Source organism: Anthonomus grandis, chromosome 1, assembly GCF_022605725.1.
Source record: "Anthonomus grandis grandis chromosome 1, icAntGran1.3, whole genome shotgun sequence".
Taxonomy (NCBI): domain Eukaryota; kingdom Metazoa; phylum Arthropoda; class Insecta; order Coleoptera; family Curculionidae; genus Anthonomus; species Anthonomus grandis.
Window position 1 is genome coordinate 50,550,504 of NC_065546.1, and position 17,718 is coordinate 50,568,221.

Genomic DNA, 17,718 nt, shown 5'->3' on the forward strand with positions numbered 1-17,718 from the left:
CATAAAAAGTTCCGTGCACCTATTAATGTTCGAATGTGACGAGATATTTTAAGTGGATAAAATGTAGTTAATTTTTACTACATTAGTAAATAGAGAACGTCGTTTACTTGAGCAAGCTATCACTCTACAGTGTGAACATTAAGAACTTTACTCTACTTTACAAAGTTTTTACTCTGTAGACATTAAGAAAATCTGTAACTGTATCTGTATCTGTATCCGTTTCAGTATGTATATTTGTATCAGTAACATATTGCCATAGAAATGAAAAGAGCAGAAGCACCTAAAATTAGAAGAAAAACTCTATTGAATTGAAGAATCGATAAATATAAATAAAGATCGGCATTTGATGCGATAAGATGAAAAAATAAAAAATTGTATCCCTACTTAAAAGCCCGTGCAAATATCGAAAAATGTTGTTACCTTTTAAACAAATGTTAAATTTGATATTAATGAAGATATATATATTTGATTAGCTAAATAATTTTCAAACCTAACGTCCACAATAAAGGATCCAGAGGGTTTAATTAGACCTTAATGATAAACTATTAAAGTCTGGCATTCAAAAGCATTTGTGCTAAAAAGTAAAAAATGCCAGTTCTATAAAAGATAGTTAGATCTCACCAAATGCAATTTATTTTATGTTAGGTCAGTTAGGTATAACCTAAAATAAATTGGGAATCTCACCTGGGAGTCAACAAGACATTATAGAAAAATTTCGCATGATTTGTTTAATTTTATTGATCAGATAAAGGGTCATAGAGTCAAGAGAATTATGCATGTCCAGTCACGTAAATACTTGATAATACAAGATAGTGGAGATGTTTAGAAGTTGCTGATCTCAATAAGGCAAACCAACTAGGCACTTAATTTTAGATTCAGGATAGTTTTTCGAATTGGTTCAGTCACATAACAAGATGAATTGATTGAAATAGACAAGAAGATGTACAGGGTGACCGTTTTATTGGGGGTCTATACCTTTTCCCAGAATCTACAGGATGTGCAAAAAAAAATTTTACAGAAGTGTTTTAAGCGAATTTTTAACTTATTTGAGTTGTATCAAAACAGGCTGTTCAAAAAGTGCTGCATCTACTTTAACACCAGAATTTTAAACGGGACACTCCATATATTTTTATATCTTTAGGTTTCTTGGGAGAAATAAAGGTAACTCTCATACAAACTACCTATCCAAATTTTGGGTGGTTTAAACAGAAATTAAGGTTTTGTATTTTTTTAAACAAATTTATGTCCTCGGTCATAGCTACAGAATAATACTTTGACAAATTTATATTGTCAGTTTAGTAGTTATTAATATTATTTAAATTGAAATCTCTCTTAAAAAGTTTTATACAGTGGAGGAAAAAGTAGATATGCTTGAATGTTTTTTAACAAATTCAAAAAGTTCAGCTTTGGCGCTCGAAGAGTATAGAAGAAAATTTCCGTTACCTACGGCAAATTCCGGAAAAGAAGTCATTTGGCAAAATCTATGCAAAATTCAGGCAAGATAATAGTTTACTTCCAAGACCTAAGAACAGACCCCGAAGAGTTCTAACAGAAGAGAAGCACCTAGAAATTCTTCTACATTTTGAAGATATACTTAAAACCTCAACCAGGCAAGCCGCTTTGGAGTTAAATATTACAAGAAGCGTGATTCAGGATTAATAACCTTAAATCATTTCAATTTTTACCTGTTCAACACTTAGAAGAAAGAGACATATGATGGAACATCAAACTTCCGTGATAGGTTAATGAACATGAATTTGGATGAAAATATCTTTAATAAAATTATATACTTTGATGAGTCAATTTTTTACGCATCAACACTAATTTTAAATACGAAAAATACGCATTACACGAAAAAGCAGGGAAGGCGATGCGTAAAGGTGTGGTGGGAAATTTGTCATTCAACAATTATAGGACCAATTTTCTTTAATGAAAATTTGAATTCAAGAAGATATTTAGATATGGCAAGGATTGAAATACAACCGCTAATAGAAAATGAAATAAGTTGAAATACGTTGAACAGGGAAAAATGGAATAATCCCTTGGCCAGCCCGAACTTCAGATCTTACTCCGTTGAATTTCTTCCTATGGGGAACATTAAAAAACACTGTATACAAGATAATAGTTAGTATTAGAAAAATTAAGTGCAAAGAAGTATTAGAGAGGCTGTAGCCTACTTAAATCAAGCTTTTTGATTTTGTATCCAATACTATAGAATCTTTAGAAGTTGTAGTACATGTATTATTTAAAATCGAGAACATATTGAAAACTTACTTTAGACTTTAGTTATGTTTAGCGTTATGTTACTGTTTTTCTAAGGCTCTTATTTCTTTCAATTTTTATAAATTTATTTCACAGTTTACTACGGTGAAATACTAAATTAGCAAAATTTTTTCAAAGAGCAATATTATTGCAGAGAGTTGAAATTATATCAATGCAATAAAATTCTAAACATTTTCTGAACAATTAGATTTTGGTATAGGACATATATATATCGATAACTAGCTTTTCTTGCTCTTTTTAAAAATACTATATGAAATACAGCGTATTCCATTTAAAAAAACTTAAATATTGCGAATTGAAAATTTAAAAATATATCTTGTTACCTGAGACACCCTGTATAAATTTAAAATACCCGGTCACCGTCGATCAATAGGTTTTTTTAAGTCGTGCTACGAATTTTATTAAAAAGTCTCAATTACCAGCATTATAAAACACTGTATGCCGAGGACATAAATTTGCTAAAAAAAAATCAAAAACCTTAATTTCTGTCTAAACTACACAAAATTCGGATAGGTAGTTCTTATGACAGTTACCTTCATTTTTCCAAGAAACCTAAAAATATAAAAATATACGGGGTGTCTTATTTAAAATTCTGGTGTTAAAGTCGGTGCACCCTGTATTGATGAAACTAAAAAAATTAAAAAATTCGCTTAAAACAAAAACATTTCTGTAAGAAATTTTTTTGCACATCCTGTACATTCTGAGAAAAGGTATAGGCCCCTAATAAAACGGCCACCCTGTACAAATTGATGAATTAATACCAGAATTATTAGATACTATTCTGACAACTTGTAGACCGCTTCAAATTATTTTGGCAGAAGTTAAAAAAAAACTGCAGGCTACAAGTGGTGCAGGGAAGTGTTTATGGTATTTATGAGTTACCCAGAGAAAAAGTACAAAGGTTGGTGAATAAAAGATTTTTAATTTGTTTTCGAAATCTTCAAAAAAAAAGGAAAAGGCTTTCTAAGGAAAGATTTGCCATGATTGTATATAACTTAAGACAAGATATATAAATGCAAGAACATAACTAGAAAGTGGGTGTATTCATATAAGATGTAAAGATATTAGAAAAGCTTACACAAAATGAATAAAAATAATTTTATGGTTCATAATTCTTACCGTAGATAAATGCACGTCTAGCAAGTGGACCAGGACCATCAACCGTTTTTCCATCATCTTCTGGACCCCAAGATGCACTGTAAATGTCAATATGTTCCGGATTTAGCCCCAATGCTTTGGCTTCTACTGCATCGTTAACTACTCCATCCAACATTCGTACACCTATAACAAAGTAGGTTTTATTAAAATTATTATTGAGAAAGTTAGTTTATTATTCTTGTCGGAGTTAAAATTTTTTTGTAGACGTAGAATAATACTACGAAATAATACTTGACTTATCCAGAGTGGATGTGAGTGAGAATTGACAATATCAGTCAGAACATTAATTCGCTGGAGGCTATCTTTAATGGTTGTTTTGGAAATATTAATATAAAGTGAGCTGGTCATCGTTAGTAATAAGTATCTGTTTATACATTATCACATCTTTTATTCTTGCACAAATGATATTTAGTTGATAGTAAAAAAATAGCCCATGCTTGCAGTGGAGTCGTAGATTAAGGTAAAATGAAAATCCTGCAGTGAGAGGGTTTTTTGACATAGAATCAAACCCTGGTGCATATATATAATACCAATTTTAAACATTTTATCCACTGATGATGGCACCACTATGTCCGAAACATGTCGGGAATTTTAAATAACTGAATGTTTAATAATTAAGTGGAGGGAGACTGCAGGATTCTCATTATACCTTAATATTTAGTTGAGTTAGAAGTGTTTTTTCACCAAGATTCGAAAATCCAACAGAAGTATTATCAACAAAGTGCTAGATTTCGGAATAATAGTTAGAAAACAGATACAGGTAAATGTATCTGTTTATGTGGCTAAAGAAATGTTATAGTAGTTTGATTCATGACCATTTACATTTAGAATTATTTTTTTTTAGAAATTACGGAACTATTTAAAGAGCATCTTCTCTAATCCTCGCTTCTAAAGGTTTCCTGTATAGGGTGTCCCAAATTCGAGGGTGACCATTGGAATCTCGGAAACCGTAAGAGTTACAGGGTCGGTTAAATGAAGGCAAAGTTGCGCAATTTGGAGCTTAATAAAATGACGTTTAAAAAATTTTAAAATTCCGGATACTTCCGGAGTTATCCGAAAAAGATCGAAAATTGTCAAAATCGTTTTTACGTTCTACCGACTTTATTTAAAGAGATATCGGAAATCTAAAAACAGTTTTTCATTGCCACTTTTTATGACGCAAAAAAAATAATCCGACGTTTCGTTTTTTTTTCGATCATTATTAACTTTATATTTTTTTATGGGCGCCCTATTGGATATATATTCACGAAATTGGTTTAAAAAAAACTATATCAAATACAGAGTATTTTATAGCTTCAGTTTATATAAAATCAATTTATTTGGAAATCCCATTGATATATCTTTCTCTCTTGCACTCATGGAGGTCTTATGGGAAGTACTAGAAGGAGTAATCGGACGTGTAAGTGCGATAACTCATTAAAAAGGCAATTAAAAATCCAATATGGCGCAAAGAAAAAATAAAGTTGATGATGATCGAAAAAAAAAACGAAACATCGAACTTTTCTTTGCGGACGTTCTTGCATGTTATAGAGCACAAAAAATGGCAATAAAAAACTGTTTTTAGTTTTCCGATATCTGTTTAAATAAAGTCGGTAGAAGGTAAAAACGATTTTGACAAATTTCGGTTTTTTTTTGGATATCTCCGGAATTTTAAAATTTTTTAAACGTCATTTTATTAGGCTTCAAATTGCACAACTTTAACTTTCTTTAACCGACCCCGTAACTCTTACGGTTTCCGAAATCCCAATGGTCACCCTCGAATTTGGGACACCCTTTACATAAAAATGGCGTGTGTCGAATATACTAGAGAAGTTGAAAAAAGTTACTACATTAATTTATTTGGAAATCCCATTGATATATCTTTCTCTCTTGCACTCATGGAGGTCTTATGGGAAGTACTAGAAGGAGTAATCGGACGTGTAAGTGCGATAACTCATTAAAAAGGCAATTAAAAATCCAATATGGCGCAAAGAAAAAATAAAGTTGATGATGATCGAAAAAAAAAAACGAAACATCGGACTTTTCTTTGCGGACGTTCTTGCATGTTATAGAGCACAAAAAGTGGCAATAAAAAACTGTTTTTAGTTTTCCGATATCTGTTTAAATAAAGTCGGTAGAAGGTAAAAACGATTTTGACAAATTTCGGTTTTTTTTGGATATCTCCGGAATTTTAAATTTTTTTAAACGTCATTTTATTAGGCTTCAAATTGCACAACTTTAACTTTCTTTAACCGACCCCGTAACTCTTACGGTTTCCGAAATCCCAATGGTCACCCTCGAATTTGGGACACCCTTTACATAAAAATGGTGTGTGTCGAATATACTAGAGAAGTTGAAAAAAGTTACTACATTATTGTGGCTAGGATCCATTAATATATGATAATACCATTTCGAAAGATTTCACATTCAATGAGTAGCTTCTTAGACTTTCGCTATGGTATTAAATAAGCTGTTGATGTTGAAAATAGGTTATTTTTAAATGAGACAGAAACATATTATTTGAATTTAATAGGAAATAGAGAGGTAAAAGAGTGTTTTTTAATTTAGTTGAGCTGGTTTTTAATGCATTTGATGCCAAGTAAAAAATCTAAAAGATCAATTAAGTGAATATTTTTAACCAGAAGTCAGGACTGCAAAACTAATAGATTTGCTGTTGTTGACGTTTTAGGAGTAGAGTAAGAAACATAAAGAATGAGATAAGGAATATTAAGAAAGTGAAAATTTGATTAAGGCCCTTTAAACAATCTGAGCAAAGAAACTCAAGAGAGAGGCAAAAATCAACAAAACTGATGAACACCATGAAAGAATAGCGAATTGAAAATGATACGAGGCGTGTCCAGGGAGTTAGTGTACTGGCCCTATCACAATTGTAGAAAATTCTATTTTGACAAGTTTAATGTGTTCAGTGAGAGAACTCTGAACTCGAGGAAATTTTTTGAAAAAAATGTCAATACAATCTCAAAATCTCTGAATTCCGCGCTATAATCTGTAAATGTCAATATACCTTCCTGCGAACGGTAAAACTGAGGTAAAAATAGTTTAGGGCGCTGGAGTTATGAATCATACGAATGTATTAAAGTGCTCTCAGTTTGTGCCATGCTCTAAGCCTAAAAAATTGCAACCTGACGCCTTTTTCCATGTCTTTACTTCTCTGAAGAAACACACCTCTAAAGAAGGCTCACCGAAAAGGAATGGCGACTACGTCAAAAAAAATACATGTAAAAGTGAAAACATGTAAGTGTTTTTTAATATTTTTTGTGGAAATATAAAAATTGAGTAAACCCGCCTTTTGTATGAAAGTAAAGTATGCCCAGAGAAGCGAGGCCGAACAAAAGAGAAATGAATCAGGAACATATCTTTAAAACCTTGAAAGACGACATTAAGAAGGGAGATGAAGTTTTGACTAAGACCATAAAAGAAGGCTTAAAAAATGAAGATCTGATTAAAATTACAAAAGATGACTTGAGTAAAGACACTACAGAGAGAGAGAGAGAGAGACAGAACACCATAGACCAGGAAAAAAGACTTGAAATAAATTTTAAAGCAGATCTTAAAAAGGACGACGAAAAGAGCAATTCACAGCTCGAAGCGACCAAAGAGAACGAATGACTATTGTCAAGGTAAAAGTGAAAGGAGAATAAGAATAAGTAGAAATAAAGATACAAGAATAAGAGATAAACGTAAAGCAGATCTCCAGAAGTGAGACTGCAATTAAGAGGAACGGGATAAGAAATAGAAAGACATGTTAAAAAGAAGATGAACATCTCATTAAAAAGAGATTTACAACTCGAAAAGGGCAGTTGAAGAAGCATATATAATAAATTGGTCATACGTTTCTTGATCCTGCTCCTAAACTGCAAATAATAATGAAAGCCGCCAACATCTGACGGCAAATAAATATGTAGTAAAATTATATGCAGACATGCAGATTTTTCTTCTTTACTATAATATTTTTTTATATTAATTATACCCTATTTTAAATCTAAACGATAGCTCATACTTTTGTAATTTTATGAAGTACTACGGGGATTTTTCACAAGAGATTATGAAAAAAATTAAAAAAAAAGATGTATCCCTGAAGTATTTATTTGGATTGTTATGATATGTGACCACTAACGGTGTATTTTGAATGACTAATTAAAATATGAAAAATTCAATAGGGTGGTAACAAAGAATCATGGACGACGGTACAGCTGGAAAATGTGATAACAAATCCTGAAAAATGAATCCACTAAACTCTTTCTTTTTTTTGCTTAAATCAGCACAAAAATATACCCGAAAGCAGCTAAGGAGAGCAGATAGTAATAAAAAACTCCTGAAAGGCTTTTTCCTCGAAATCACGTTTTCTATTTCGTGCTACCATAAAAATAAATACAGTTTGCGTGCCTTGTGGTAATAATCCAAACATTTTTATTATTTTACGTCATTATATTTCTAACAAACCAACCGTCGTAAAATCTATAAAATAAAATTAAAAAACACACCTAAACTGGATGCCATGTTTCCTGGGCACTATCGTCGAGAAGAAAGCGAAAAGTTTTAACTAGGTTTTGTTATAATCTTGTAATAAAGTTGCGAGAACAATATAGTCGCTATGAAATTTAACGGTTCAATATAAATTTTTCACCTTTCGCTATTAAACGCTATATTTTTTTAACCTATAAAATAAATAATCGACACTACCACCGCGCACGTTTCCTTCGTGAAAACTTTAGATTCTTTATCGTTTCCAGTTCGCGAGGTGAGTGTTGTTTTAGTCTTGCGATAATCGCTTTTAAAATTTCGAAATTTACGGTAAGTACTAAAATTAATTATTGGCGCACTGGTTATTCAGTTCTATTTTATCAGTATATTACGGCTTTTTTCTTTTCTTTTAATATTAAATTGATTTTACTTTTACTAAGTGTTATTTTTAAAATTTCAAACAATAATATTACCAACTAGCCGTCCTCTTAAATAATATTATTTTAAATTCTCGAAATATGCCTTGAAATTTGCATTTCACACAGAGTATCTATATCAAAATATCGACCAATATCTTGCCTACCTGGGCTGTATAAACTAATTACATCGTGTATTATAGAACGCATATCTAATCGGAAGAAAGCGGCTGCAAAGAAAAATTTATGATCGAATTTGTTGTCTTTAATCAGGCCTAGGAAGAACGTTTTCGCTGCCTACATACAGAGTGACACAGGAAAAAGGGAACACTTTATAACTTTTTTACTTTTCAAGATAAACGAATGAAATTTGGTATAAGCAATAAGCCACTTTTTGTTTTATGCTCATAGAAAAAATCATTTTTTTTTTAAATTTTAAAATAAGGTGTTATAAATGCATTGAAAATTTTAATTTTTAATCAAGTAATCACGAAAAAAAAATTAACATAATAATTTACATTGTGTTTTATTACTTAAATAAATACAGTCAGCAAACATTTCAAATATTAGTAAACCTTGAAATTCTTTCAAAAACTACGGTAAATTTATTTGAATAACAAGTAACAATTGAACTTGACAAGATGTCATGTATTATGTCAATTGAAAAATAACTCAAGAACACGTCAAAACGCAGCCTCCTAGTCAAGAAACCAAAGTCTCAAAAATTATTGAGAAAAAAAACCCTATTTAAAAAGTGTTTGTTCCCAATAATGTGCTATTTAAAAAAATAAAGTAAATGCCAAAATTAATGGTTTGGACATTTTAAATATTCGTGTAAAAGATTTAAATCATTAAATATAACGAAACAATTTTTCCGTGATTACTTGATTAAAAATTAAAATTTTCAACGCATTCATGCCACCCTATTTTAAAATTTAAAAAAATGATTTTTTCTATGAGTATAAGACAAAAAGTAGCAAATAGAGTATCATTGTTCTCAGAATATTATTTTTTATCGAAATACGTAATAATATACCAAGTGTCCCAATTAAAATAAGAAAGTTAGTGTCACTTCCTGTTAAACCAGAGGTGTTAACCGGATGTAAAAAAATACGGTGACACAAAAGATTATAGGCCTATTTAGACTATACAGTGTAGATGACCGCATCATTTCCTCTTCAGCGTGTACTATGTCAACTAAGCATACGTCGATTAGCCCTCAGCTCTCTACTGGTAGCGGTATTCAAACAAACAGAATTCCTATTCGCAAAGGTTAATTTCAGAGGGTTTAATGTGGTTTTGCCTTGTCATGAATCAACTTCTAAGCTGACTAAATATAACCAGGTGTCGATTTACCATTAAAAACAATAATATAGAAAATTAGCAGAGCTTAATCATCTACTTTATAGGGATGATCTTAACTTATTAACGGCTCCCTGAAACCTCTGAACTCCCTGAAAATTCTGTTTGTTTGACCAAATGCTAAAAACAAAGGCCGGTTGTGACGACCTAGGATCATACTTTTCGATCAGATAAATACTGGTAATATAGTTAAGGGTGGGTTACAACCAAGTAATTTTCCAGATGGAGAACGGGTAGAATATCAAAACAATGGATTCCGAAGAAAACCTAAAATATTGAGGAATAACAGGCTGCCAAAGGCTTTTTTAAAAGCCTCAAACACTCGAAATATATAGAGCAGTAGTAAAGCAGATGACCTAACACTATTTAAGCTTCGGACGCTCCAGATTCCAGCACAATACCGAGCAGGAAAAAGTCGTCAAGTCCGCAACATCAAATTACTGATTGATCTCGGGGCAGTTTTTCCTTAAAACTAAAGAATTCTTAGTGGCTCTACAAGATCAAGTCACTCCAACAAGGACTATCTGAAATTTGGTATGTAGGTATCCAAGCAATACAAATGACAAATGTAGATAAGGATGTGAAACACAGCATATTACGTGAGGCTGTTAGATATTTTCGTAAGTAGAACTGAAATAGCCATACAATAAAGAAGTAAAAATACTCCTACTAAAAAAAGTAATCAGAAAAAATAAGTTGCTATATTACAAGTGTGCCCTTCATCCAATATTTAAAAATGACGAATTCAAATTGTATTAGGATCGGACTATTGTTACAGATCAGTGGGTAATTAATAATAGATAATAAGATCTGAATTAATGCTAATAGATAAAGTTTCTAGAAGAACAGCTCTTATTTATATTATTATCCCGAATAATATAAAGAAAATGAGAATTAAGAGAAGAGTTCTAACTATTACATCAATAACAGAAGAGTGATACTTAACCATAACGAGTAATCTGACCTGATCGAATTTATGCAAAAATCAGCACTACCATCCACATCACGCATCGACGACATTAGAATTAATCAGAAACTCTGATGTATTCTAATTCCTAAGCCAATTATGTTAGAGTCCTGTTCAGAGATCTATTAGAATCTTTGATGTGCCGCGAATAGTCCGTGTGCCGGTGTTGCTTATATTGTCACATGGCATGCATGTTTGAATCGCAAAATTTTACGTGGAAAGAGTCATAAAGTAATAGATACTTAATCGTTCCATTAAATAAATAAATGTTTTATTATTTTTTTATTTATACATTTGATTTGTAAAATTTGACTACAGACGCCCACGTACTATTTTGTTAGACGTCTGACGTCAGTCCCAGCCACTCAAGCGTGAAAAGTTGCACAGGTCCGGCATTAGAATTTATTTGCATTTAAAATTTCATTATTCGGGATTTCTGGGTTTAGTTTTATAAAGTTAGAAATTCAGGATAGTAGATAGGAAGATAATATTTAATTTAAAGATAAGATTTAAGTACGTAAAATCAGTTTAACCAAAAATTTTAATTTAATAAGTTTAGTTTTTTGCGCCATCAGTGGATTAAGGCATTAAAGATTTACTTTTTGACACAAAAGGGTAACATGTTTTGGTTTGTTTTTGAAGGTGGTAGACAATGGTACAGTGAAAAACATCTTGTCGAACTTGCATTGTCTTATTTATTTAATGTAACCCGACGTTTCGGTTGGTAAGTATCTCCAACCATTATTAAGTGTAAACTGGTTTCCACTGGTGCGCACGGACTATTTAGTGCAGCATGTGCGACACATCAAAGATTCTAATAGACCTCTGAACTGGACTTTACGACATCTACTTCAAATAAGTTAAGTTAGATGATCACAAGGTTTGATCCCTCTGATATCTGTGATCAGTGCATGGGTCTTCCAATTCAGCTAAAGAGTGTGATGCTGTTTGGCATGTAGACTATAACAAAAATATTTATATGAATAGTTATTATTATTATTCTTATTATTACAACATGAAAAAGAACAAGACTTCATAAAGTTAATTTTATGAAATCATCCAAACCTATAAGGAAAGAAAGCGAACTATAACAAATACCTGCGTTCCTATACAAGAGCCAACAGTGATTAACAGGAAAAATCATAAAGAGCCAACCTCCTTAATGCCAACATAGAGCACCAATAAAAAAATAGCAGAAAACGATAACAAACTACCCACAGAAATTCAGAACAAGAAATAAATTTGACTTGAACGGAACGGAGCAAAGGAAAAATACAAGCAAGAAAGAATTTAATGAGACAGATATCGCGAGAAATCACGTGATATTACCTTTACATTAGGGTTTCCAGACCGGGTTCCCGGGGTCCCGAAATCCCGGGACATTTTTAATACCGAAAATTAATCCCGAAAATCCCGGGATTGCGGTATTTCCCGAAAATCCCGATTTTTTGTAACATATAGTTATGAATATTTACTAACAGTACCGCCAACAAGTGTCGAAGCTGAAAGAGCCTTTTCTTCGGCGGTCACATTTGCGTCTAAACTTAGATCTCGTTTAAGTGATTTATCTTTAGATACCTTAGTGTTTTTAAGAGCATATTTTATTTTTTATAAACAAAACTAACTGTTTAATTTCAAAGTTATTTTGTATTTATTTATTTTTTTTTTTGAAGAATGTGTTTCTGTCTCAAGTTTATTTTTAGACTTTTTAGTAAGGTTGTTAGATAGTAGATACCTAGGTATGTAATATGTAATATGTAATGTACAAATGTACTGAAAATGTTTTTAGTTCTGAATTTTTAAATAATTTGTTAACTGCATTTTTATTTGCTCGGGATACTGTTATTACTGTTAAATATTTTATTCAAAATATAATTAGGATCGGTCAGTTGGATTTGGATTTTTATCCCGGGATTTCAAAACGGGATCCCGATCCCGAAAACTGGAATTTCTACTTTACATAATGAAGAGAACATCCAATTTAAATAAAATGCCAAACACTCTAGCAACTTAAAGAAGATTCATAAAAAGTAGCAATAATATCTATAAAGATAGAAAAAAATGAACAAGGAAATCACAACAACATTAAATATGAAAGAAGCAGAAAAGACAAAGAGCTCGAACTAAACGTAAAAAAGACTGATATGTAAACAGATTAAAGGACATCATAAAGTCAATTCCAGAACAACAGGACCAAAAGACATTAAAATCAAATCAGCCGAAAAAGTCTAAAAATGAAAAAAAGGTTATTAAGAAAAACTACTAGAAAAATTCTAGTGCACTTAAAGGAAGATCAGATAATATTATGTAATAAATAATAACTATTGTGTTACAGACATACCGCATGTAAGGTCTCCTGGGATCACATTTACATATAAGAATTAATATGAGAAACCACTCGAGAGTTTAAAACTCTATATATAAGGCTTGAAATTGATGTCACAAAATCCATAAAAAGAAATATTTTGTTCAGAAAAAAAATTTAAATAGTAAAACCATTATGGAAATGCGTAGATACATAACGTAGTAAGACCATAACAAAAACAAGAATTAAGAATATAGGAATTCAAAGTTTACAAATTGTGAGAGATGATTATTTTTGTGAAGTTGGCGAAAATCTAAAACTATAAAAGATCCTCATAACTAAATCAAAGTTCTCAATAAACAAAAAATACTATATACAAAAATATACTAAAAAAAAGTAGATAAACACAATTTAAAAGATAAATGTAAAGAACAATGTTCATAAAATGTATAATGATTTATCAAAAGTTCTTTGTTACCTCATTAATATGAGTTTTTGTATTAATACTTTCCCAGATGTTTTAAAAGAAGGTGGGATAAAACCATTGTATAAAAGTGGATCAAAAAGCGAACTTCTTTGCGTATTTATTGACATTTTGCAGTCTTGATGAGCTTTGCCTAAAAACCATTTAAATAAATTAGATCAAGTCGTCACCAGAAGTAGCGCATTCAAATTTACTTAAGAATTATTTTAAGATGAGAATTATATTAAGAAAAATTGGATAAAGTAAAGAATTATGTTAGAAAAGTTACACCATCGACCAGGTGACCGTTTTACGCCCGAGCAACTAAAAATAGTATACCATGCATTACCTCAATTATAATTTAGCTATGTAATAGCAAGCAAATTTAAATGTCATTTTAAAAAGTTTGGTATAAGACAGTTATATTTAAAAAAAATTTTGATATAAAGTATTTGACACCAATATTTTTTAATATTTTATTTTATAACTTAAAGAGTGAAATGTTTGAAAGATATACAATTTATATAAAGCACCATATATAACCTGACTCACAGATTATTCACTGCTTTTTCTAGGAATGTGTTGAACTGATTTACAATTATTTTTATATTTTAAATAGGATAATGTGTATTTTATGATTTATTATAATAGTTTTCAAAAGTGTTATTAATTTTGTTTAGGAAAATAAAAAAAAAATAGAGTATGAGTAAAATATGTGAATAGTGACAAAAACCAGAAAGTTACATTGAAATCCCAAGATACTTTAAACCAGGATGGTCTTAGGATAATTCTAACAAACAACAATAATATTGCTCCAGTGTTTATCTGTTTATTTCGTTTTATAAATTTAATTAAACATTTCTTGTGTATTGATGAAAAATTATTTAAAAGACATTATTATGAAAGTAAACTTCTTACTCCTATATGAAGCCTTATGATGAGGCGGATTTTGTCTCGAACCGTTGCATTATATGTTATCTAATAACTAGTTTAATTAAATTCTTACCCATCGTAGTTTAGTGCTAGTTTGCGATTGTATTCGTTCTCATTTTTCGATTTAAAAATGGGCTAGAAACTTCGCTGTTGAACCATCATCATTTAGGATAAACAATTATTATATATTGCTTTGCTGCCTTAGTAAAAGAATTACTACCACCTTAACTTAACTACCTTAGTATGCTCAAATTACTGACAATCAATCCTTTAAATTCAAATATTGATATCCTTATATTCGTTAATTTATTGCTTTAATTCACAGGATCTATATGTAAACAGTAAATGTACCTATGAAAAATAACTAGTCTAGTCGTAAAATCTGAATAACTAATAATACAAATTAATTCTATAATTTTTTTTGAACCCATTTTTCGCTCATTTTAAAAGCAGAACAGGTATTTTAAATATTTTAAAAGCTACCCATTAAGCTTATTAATGTTTCCTGTTAACCTATTTCTAAGGCTATCGCGTGTTTAGATTCTTAGTGCGTAAATCACGTAATAACTTAGTATTGTGCCTTTTTTTATATTATATAAAGGAAATGCTTAGCGTTTCTATAACATATATTAAGTAAAATTTTTCATGTTAGATAAACCTATAAAATATCGAAATAAATAAATAATTTGTTTAACCGAAAATCAAGTTTTATTTATATCACTGTTGGTCTAAAATACCCCAACCTATAGTAATACAAATTCGATAATTCCCGTTTTAAATTAATGCAAACTTTCTGGAAACTTTCTGATCGATAAGTTATTAAAGTTCCTTCGCCTTCAAAAATTAGAAAATTCATAACTCCTTTCAATCTTAGGCGTTTCTTTGTTGCTATACGTATTCAAATTTATTAAAGCTTGTTAATCCATTGAAATCCGTTCATTATTCGTCTTAAGCGAAGTTTCCGATTCTTTAAGATTTTGCTGCTTAGCAGCTTTCAACCGCTTAATGCCCTTTTTCTTTTAAAGCAAAAAAAAAGTTTTAAAATAATTTTAATTTTGTTTTAATAGAGGATTATAATAACGTTTCTTACTGCATAAATATGATTTCTTTAAGGCTAACCTTCGGAGAACTATAAAATATCGAAATTAAATACAAACTGATAATTTTATGGAGTATAAAATTTAAGCACCAATAAAAGCACATTTCCATAATTTTATTCCTGATAATAAAGTACTTTACTCTCGCGTAGCTATTTTAATGTAGGTAGGATAGTAAAATGACCAGTACCGGTTTTTCGATAGAATAAAAAGCTAGAATTAGTACACAACCACTTTGTTTGAGTTCAACATGTGCACAGGGGCAAGGGGAGTGTTTTGTTTACAAACATATTCATCGATTCCCTGTTGTCAAGTTTACACACACTTTCAAAAGAGAAAATTTTCAGTTATACATCAACACATACAATAATGTTAATTTTACTTATTGATGTTAGATTCGAGCGACGTTGCGATGCTGTTGCATTTTTCTCTAATTTACGTAATCTGCATTCATTTACCTTTGAATATTGCCTTCTTTATGAGTATCTTATTATGTATGAAAAAAAAATGCTTCATATGTTATTAAAGAGGAATAGCATTGTTTTGTGCTTCTCAAAATAAGTGACAAATTTTTATGATATTATGAAGCGTTTTTTTGCCATTTCTATAAAAGCATTTGGTATCATTGCTTCAAAGATGTTGCAAACAAAGTACACATAGTGCCACGGCAATTCTAATTCTAGCCTTAGTAAGGTGCTCCTAGGAATTTCCAACTGATCTCCCACATTTTGTGAAACTAGTCCAAAAACCATCGTCAAGAACAAAAATTAAAAAAGATAACAATAGAATGGCAAATTGTTTATCATAGGTATTGGATTTCTCTTATACCAGATAACAAAAGTTTTTTTTGCGTATTTTCTCTCTATCTCGAAGAAAATTCATTATTCACTGTATCATGTGCTATTTGTTATTTTATAGTTTAAAGCAATATTAATTTCATCGATGTTACACATATTCTTAAATATGTGTAACAGGGTGATTACTATTAATTTACACAAAATTTTTAAATTCTTGAACTAAACCATATTCTTAAACTGCAAACTAAAATTATTTTGAGAAATTCCAACTTATTTATTTCGAGAGAAATTATTCAATTCGTTTCCTGTTTTTGGACGGTGTTCTTTAGGAACTGATCCATATTTCTTTTAAACTGTAAATAGTGAATTTTTTGACAAACAATATCCTTGCCGCTGCTCCCAACCTTAAATATTCGCAGGGGCAAAGGAACAAGGTAAAAAGTAATGAAAGCCAAAGTATTTGTTTTAAAAGAAAAAGTTCAAAGATTTTACTGAGCAATCTAATTTTTATGAAGAATCCGAGAGAAACGGACAAACAGATGAAGATTAACAAAGCACAATTTCTTAGTCGTAGATTTTTTTTTGCTTGATTTTTTTGCATATTTTGACTAAAAGCTTGTAAATAGTTTTTCTGTAGCATTTATCCTGTAGGAAACTTTTTTGAAAAATCACTGTTTTTTGCCTGGACTAATGTATTCATGCTTTAATGATTGACTCTTGTTTAAATTGCAACTATATATATTTTGCTATTAACAGGTTGTATATTGGAACTATATTTTTCTCACTTTACCTTAAACCGACTTGAATATATATAGAAAAGGCTAAATGGTAAACACACAACTGGCCAAATTCTTTTTTAGGTTCCGAAATACTAAGGCAATAACATGCTTTAGAAAATCATTAGTAAAGCCTTAAGGTTACTACTTAAACCTTAAAAGAGAACGACAATGAGGATTAAGTATGTCTTTGGAAATTGAGTTATAACGATTTACATTTTAATAATAATAATAATAATAATAAAAACTTTTATTTCAATAAATATACATTATAAATACAAGATTTTAAAGTAATGGCGAAGTCTAGCCCTAAAGGCTACTCTAACTTAACCACAAAAAGAAAAAATAGCATATGGTTTCTTTTAATTACATAAACTAACAATAATACAATTAAGATTCTATTCCATAGAACTATAATATAATACTTATAGGTTAAACATAACAATAATGAGGTTTATAGAGTCTTGCCGGGAGAGATCAACAAAGTAATACGTATTTTAATTTAATATTAAGAATATATAAGACTATATATACAGGAGCCCATTTAAAATCAAATATGATTAAACAATGAATTTTATAAAATAATAAGTGTCTTGTTTCATATACAGCGGATGTTTTTGAAATAGATATTCCCTAAATTTATATTTAAATTTATTTACATTTAAAAGTTTAAACTCATTAGGTATATTATTATATA

The 17,718-nt window shown here is 30.3% G+C and overlaps 1 protein-coding gene across 4 annotated transcripts in view; it reads right to left on the minus strand.

The window, feature by feature from the left end:
* The window catches only part of LOC126739140 (furin-like protease 2), a 969,288-nt gene that overhangs the window by 21,953 nt on the left and 929,617 nt on the right, over positions 1–17,718 (minus strand). For all 4 annotated transcript variants that reach the window (XM_050444697.1, XM_050444683.1, XM_050444705.1 and 1 more), the window contains one exon: positions 3,403–3,564. In XM_050444697.1, the coding sequence (XP_050300654.1) occupies positions 3,403–3,564 (162 nt within the window). The remainder of the gene's footprint in view (positions 1–3,402; positions 3,565–17,718) is intronic.